This window comes from Solanum verrucosum, unplaced genomic scaffold (genome assembly GCF_900185275.1).
Source record: "Solanum verrucosum unplaced genomic scaffold, falcon-dt-bn FXZP01000261.1, whole genome shotgun sequence".
NCBI lineage: Eukaryota > Viridiplantae > Streptophyta > Magnoliopsida > Solanales > Solanaceae > Solanum > Solanum verrucosum.
The window spans coordinates 14,231,027-14,238,140 of NW_026019969.1; the positions used below are offsets into that span (position 1 = coordinate 14,231,027).

General features: G+C 30.0%; 1 protein-coding gene across 1 annotated transcript; it reads right to left on the bottom strand.

Moving 5' to 3' along the window:
* Positions 1–3,255: 3,255 nt before the first annotated feature.
* Positions 3,256–4,531, bottom strand: LOC125816709 (protein RADIALIS-like 4). Its single transcript, XM_049496332.1, has 2 exons — positions 4,293–4,531; positions 3,256–3,422 (listed from the first exon to the last, which is right to left on the bottom strand). The coding sequence occupies exons 1-2, from the start codon at positions 4,529–4,531 to the stop codon at positions 3,395–3,397; spliced, it is 267 nt and encodes an 88-aa protein (XP_049352289.1). The 3' UTR covers positions 3,256–3,394.
* Between the last annotated feature and the right edge of the window lie 2,583 nt (positions 4,532–7,114).

Genomic DNA, 7,114 nt, shown 5'->3' on the forward strand with positions numbered 1-7,114 from the left:
ATCACTAGTTCATATTTATGAGTATATAGAGTCATCAAAACACATATTTTCATATATTTATTTATTTTTCATTTAATTGTATGTGATTTATTTCATTTAGAATTGCTCGACTCAATTTTTTTGCCATGCCTTTCACATTAATATTCCTTTCTTTTCTTGACGCTATGATTTATAAAAATATTGCACAAGTCCTTTATGTCAAGAAAAAAAAAGTTTAATTCATCTTACAAATCCATCTAGAAACATGTGATGAATCAATATAATTAGAAATGATTTGATAAAATTGGTAAAACTCTTATAAGATTTTTGAATATATACAATAAAATTCATGCTCATTCCATCTGAATTGTTTGTAAGGATAGCGTTTGAACCATCCTGCAGTACCGATCTCTACAATTCAAAAGTTGTTATGTAATATTTAAGAAAATATTTGAAGTTAACATAGTATTTTTTATTTTTTCAAACTCTCATAATGATATTATCAATTTAGTTTGAGAATTTGACATTAAATGACAAGTGGACTCATTAAATAGCATAAAACAATTAAGGTTTGTGGAATATAGTCATTCTTTTCATATATCACTCTTTTGTGTTCACTTTCTCATTAAATTTCATAGCCCATACCCATTATATATTTTAGGTTGCTAATTCGTACCTCATAGGTAGAAAGATCTTTCATTTTAAATTAATGTCTTAAATTTTCCTCATACATCTCCATCATTATCATATGCAAAATCGTTGTTTTGTAGTTTTTTTATTTATGCATTTGTATTTTGTCTCGATTGGACGATATTAGATTTTTCTGAATTTTTTTTAATGGATTTGAATATTGTTAATTTTGTGGGTGTTTGGAAATGATTGGAGGCGTATTCGAGCTAAACTTCATATTGAAAGTTCGAGTTTAATTAAGAGAGATCCATCTGTATATCCCTAATTATATCCCGTATATATTTCAATGTATATTTTTGTATAATATCACATTGTATGCCCATTTATCTCAAGCACATATTGATGAAAAATGAGTGTGTAATATTAATTGAGATACATGATATACTATGTGATATACACTTGTCACAAACACATCTATGAAATGTATGTGTGCTACAATTACACTGGTATCATAGAGGCATTTGTAGGTATGACTTTTTTTTACTTGAAACTACTCCTAATCACTTCTAATTTTTCTTAATTTTTGTTTTTTGCCTTGTCCAAATATTTTCAATCACAATCACTCACACCCATTCGATCTAAAAAATAGAGCAACTTTCACATATAGCAAACATAAAAATCATATTTGTATACTATAGCTATAGTTTGCATAATTGCGCTTTATATCAAACTTTATGTTTGCTATGACTATTAATATGTATATTTCGCTATACATATACAAAAGAAGCAATTGTATAATCTGTTTCGGTATACATATACAAAAGAATCAATTGTATAATCCGTGTTTGTATAAAGTGAGAAAGAGAGAAAGACAAAAGAAAACTGGGCAGGGGAAGATTTGTATTTGTATAATCATAAGTGTATAGGAAGAAAATATATTTTGCATATACAATTTTCTCTTGCTTTATACAAACGCAAACGCAATTTATACATTTGTGTTTGTATAAAGTGAGAGAGGCGAGAGTGGCGAGCGAGATCTGGGAGAGGGGAATGAAAAGAGAAGTATATATACAATTTTCTCTCGCTTTATACAAACACAAACACATTTTATACATTTATGTTTGTATAAAGTGAGAGAGGTGAGGAGAGACTGCCCAACGAGAAACGAGAGTGGCGAGCGAGAAAATCAAGGAGAGAGGCGAAATGGCAACAGTTAGCTACATGTTACAATTAAATCAAACTGTGGTTATATAATTTAATTTGAATTAATAGTATGTTATTTTATACAATATTCCCTAAAAAATAAGGAGGCGGATAGATTTTGATTTTGCTGACAAATTTAGCCCGTCGATTTCATTCAACCTCAATTCCATGATCCAAATCATTCTTCTTATTTTTATCCCTCGAACCTTCTTGGAGTTTTCATATTTTTACTCTCTTGGTGATCTAAACCCATAATTGTACGAGGAGGTGAGAGATGTTTACTATTCCAGTATGCATAAGATTCGGTTCTCAAGTAGACCGAAAGGCAACATTTATTGTTAGCAAAAGTGAAGATACAATTTATTATGAATCATTTCCTTTCTTGCAGCCCTAATTTAGTAAGTTACTTGGAAGTGTTAAACCATGAAAAAATTTATTGACTTTCATATATATAGCAATTAGAAAATATACCAATATTGATTAGGGTGAATTTTAATCGAAGTGAATAAATTTATTCATGGTCTCTTGTCTTCCATTTGTAATCCTATCTGATTTGGATAATATATGGATGGTGATAGTATATTTAAGAGGTATGGAGAAGAGTCGTAATATCAAATAGTCACATCAAGTCAATCATCATACTATCTTTTGCGTATCAATTTTATGTGTCTTTTTCCACTTCCCCTTAATTGTCTTCCAAAGCAATATCATGCTACTTACAAATGATGCTTTTCGTTCGTTTCAATTTGTTTTTCTTAATTTTATTCTTTACCTACTTTTAAAAAGTATATATCTTCTCTTTTTAATTCTAAGAAAAGTTTGATTGGGAAAATGCATGTCTAATTAAGAAATAAAGTATACATCCTCACTATAACAAAAAAATAGTTTTTAGCGGTAATAATATATACACATTAATAAAGAGTGTTAAATCCTTTTACCGGCATTAGTTAATTATATTGTCATTGGATCAAATGTCGCTATAGGCTATAGGAATGCTAGTTACTGCTAAAACAACATATTTAGCGGTAATTAAACTACTATTATTAATTAATTACCGCTAGAAGTTATTTTTGACTTAATGCTTTCGAACTTCTTGTGATCTTAGACATTTAAGTTGTAACATTCTTTTTATGATTACAAATCATGTTGAAGTATAAAAAGATCTCATTCTTTGAAAGAAACTAAAATGAACATAGAGACATATAAAATGAAATAGAAGATCAACGATATACTTTAGTCCATTGACTAATTAAGTTCAATTTGCGATATCAAAATCATAAAACCCCACAGAAATTTAAAACACATGCACAATTATTCTATATGTTGCATTGTGAGGTAATAAATCAAATACACCAACTTCTTTTGAAAATTGAGAGATTCATACGATTTGATAAGATATTGTGGTACTAGTACAATACAATAAAAACATGTTGGAAGTGGTAGAAAAAAAAACTATTTTTCATAATTAAGAGAAGGCACAATGCAATATTCATAGAATATTTTTAAGGGCATCTTTTTTTCTTTTTTCTTTTGTCTTATGCTTGACTTGCTAGGTAGTGATATCTTCTTGTCAACATCTTCACTAGTGCAGGTTCATATACCTCAAAAGCCTACTCAACAATTACAAAAGAAAAACAATTTAAAAAAAACCACAAAAGTAAACTATAAGTGCAAGACATTTTTAACATGCAGATGGCCTAGATCATAAACATCATACATTTTAAGCTAAGTTGATTAGAAATATGTTACTCAAATATATATATACTATAGTTAATCACTTTAGATTAAGAAAATATATAACTTTAGATACGATCTTGATTTTTGAAATGTAACTTAGGCGGCACACTTAGAGCTTTTGTATCAACTTTGTATTTAAACACGATTAATCTTCTAATTAAACACAATCAAGAAAATGCACACGTTTTAAAAAAAATGAAAAATAGTAAAAAATAAAAAAAGTACTCCTTAGAGTTGCAGTAATTGATTTTTATTTTTTATTTTAAAAAAAAGATACTAATAAAGATTGAAGGACTCTTAATTAGAATAAGGGTATAGGGTTACATGCAATAACTTCCAAACTAATGGCACCGCACCATGTCTGTTTTGTTAATTTATGAAATTTAAGATTTCTAAATTTCATTCATATCCAAACTGTTTGCATGACTCGAATCGACTAAAATACAAGAAAAGGTTGAAAAGAAAATATTAACTGAATACTACAAAAAGGCAAGAATATTACTTAGGTTTTTACAAAATAGACAAAAGTTAAAAATATGTAACTGTCTCATTCAAAAGTATATAGACTAGTAAAGTAAGGTTTAAGTATGTAATCGTTTCATTTCACATTTCAAAATGTTCAAGATCAAAGTATATATACTTTGCTATTCCTTTGAAACAAAAAATATCATATTTATTCACTCCATCCATTTGAATTTTAAATAATAACGGACAAAAGACTTAAAGAGAATGATTAAGAATACCTTTGTTGTTCATGGGTGTAAGTAGGAAGAGGAACACGTCCAGATTCAATGCGGCTGAGATCCTCAATAAGTATTTCATAGTGTCTCTTTACTTCATCGGCCGATTTTCCACCTCCAACCGCCCGCGCCACATTCTGCCACCGGTCAGGTGTGTCCTTATCGAATTGAGCTAGTGCCCTTTCAAATAACTTGTTTTGCTGCGGTGTCCATGATGAAGATTGAAGTGAGCTTGATGCCATTACTAAAAAAAAAAAGTTTAAGAAAGCGATATATTTTGTCCTAAAATTGTACTGTACTTAGTTGTGTGATGGAAAAAAGGATGGAGATTTGAGGTGTTTATAAAGAAAGAAATTGAAGAGGCCAGTTGAAAGAAGAATCTAAAATTTGGGTGACTCGTTTGCTTTGGAACCACAAAACCTACTGCTACGGAATCTCTCTTTCTCTTTCTTCTACGTACATACTAAGTTACGTTGTTTTTCAGTCGTAAAATCATTGTTGATTGTAGTAAATATTTGGTGTCATTCATATGCGGGCGGAGCTAGGTGGGGGTTCAGAATCTATTAACTTTCCGTACATTCTATATTTGTATTAGAAAATTTAATAAAATTGATTTATAACTCAGTAATAAGGAAGGACGTATTGCAATAAGCTCTAACAAGATTTCTCATTTTCTTTTTATAAGAAACATGTTTTGCAATATTTTTCTCTTCGCTCCTAAAATTTAGAATCCCAAACACCTGATCCTGGCTCTGGCGATCAACTCCTATACGAATGAATAAATCCAAGTAAAACAGCTATGGGGAATCGCGTTCTGATTCTCAGATGCATCCATACATTTGATCTTATGCACGTGTGTGGAGCCTCGCAAATTTCATTTAGACATATAAATTACGAATTGTAAATACATGATAAAATATTTTTATTACGAGTAAAAGACAAGGGATTGCATGGGTTTGGTTGTAATTACGTGTCAGACATAAGCCATTAATTAATCTTCTGTAGCAAGAAATGACCATTGGGATAATGGGTGTGGGTGGGTGAGAAAATTTAAATTTTACCATGAATTGATTTAAGTTGAAGAAAAAGACGAGAAAAATGAAGGATCCAATATTGTGTACTGGCAGAGTTTCAATTCATTAGTTTCTCTGATTTCATTGGAATTGATGTTTCGGTTCATTTCTGCGCCTCTTAGAAACGTTCCAAAAAATGGCCACCTGAATTAATGCATGCATCTTTTATTTTTATTTTACTTTCTGCCTCCACTTGCCACTACTAAATAACTAGCTTCCAACACTTGAATCTGGTGGCTAACTATTGTACGTAGAATCTGCTTTTCCTAACCCTAGGGGTGGGGGGTGGAGTAGTCAAAACTGAGTAACCATTCAATTTCAAGAGGATCGATGTTAAAAAAGATATAAAACTAAAAACAAATTTGTAAAAGACTACAAAATTAAATATCTTGTAAAATTAGAACATTTACTGTATGATACTCCCTCCGTCTCATTTTATATGTCTTTTCTTTCTATAAATAGTTGGACCATAATATTTGTCATTTTATAAAATTTATACATAAATTGTCATATTTTGCCTATTATACCCTTGATAGAGTAGTTAATTAATCTTGAAAATGTATTTATCATTTATTATAAAGTTGACTTAAGAAAACATTAAATAAGGATAGAAGGGTAAAGTTACATCTTTTTTTAATGCAAGTGCAAAGTAAAAATGTGACATATAAAATGGGACGGAGGAAGTAACACATAATGGTAGATGCAATATGATTGACTATCATGAGTTATTTCGTAATAAAACTAATTTAGATACTTGTGATATCTTAATTAATCACGGTGCGATTTTGGGGGGAATGTTTTAGAAGATTGAAAATCATAGTGCTTTTAATTATCTTAATTATATAAGCTTTGAAATAGGCAGGGGTGTCAAATGGGCGGGTTGGATTGAAATTGGAGATATTAAAATGGGTTGAAATAGAAATCGGGTTGGGTCTTGACCCACCCAAGTTTACCTTGGGCTCAAATGGGTTGGACTTAAATGGGCTAAAAAACGGGTTGGATCTTGACCCACCCAATTTGACCCGCTTAATCTCAATAATTTTAACATAGTGATATTTAATTTTTATACTCACAATTTGAATTTCAACTCAATTTTTTTAAAAAAAAAATTAACAAATGGATAGATAATAATTCATACCTTCAATATAGGAACATATCTTAATAAAGAATTTTAAAACGGGTTGAAATTGAAGATTGAATTAGGCTCAATTGAGGATTCTCTTAAAATGGGTTAGGCTTGAATGGGTTGAGATTGAACCTAATTCAAATTAACTTGAACCCAACCCTTAAAATTCTGGACGGATTACCTATGTTTGGGTTCATTTTTGACACCCCTAGAAACAAGTATAAGATATGATCATTAATCCATAGCTAATGGTTACATAGCTAATATCATTTTGGAGCTGAGATTATGCCTTTTTTTTTTAATTTCACGGATAGTCGTATCCCTTTTTTTTTATCATCGAAGCTGAGAAATATTTTTATTATATACCAAAGGCTGATAAAGGTCCTATAGTGGTTCCTTTTAGGTGTGCCTTAGGGAGCAGGGAAATCTTTAAAATTCAAAAGGCTTGTCATTCTCAATGGGTATTAGGACAATGATTTTGTGATGTAACATTCCTCAAAATAATGACAGGTCTAATTTTTTTGAACACACACTAAAATTCTTTTTATTTATTTTTTAATCAAGAAACTATCTACACAAGTTTATAATGTATATGCTACTCTTTAAAAATTGTGGTAGATAATTGA

Bases quoted from the DNA above. Each gene is read 5' to 3' on its own strand.
- LOC125816709 (XM_049496332.1), bottom strand. From the start codon at position 4,531: ATGGCATCAAGCTCACTTCAATCTTCATCATGGACACCGCAGCAAAAC. The intron at 3,423-4,292 runs GTATTCTTAATC...ATTGTTGAGTAG, and splicing joins TACACCCATGAACAACAAAG to GCTTTTGAGGTATATGAACC.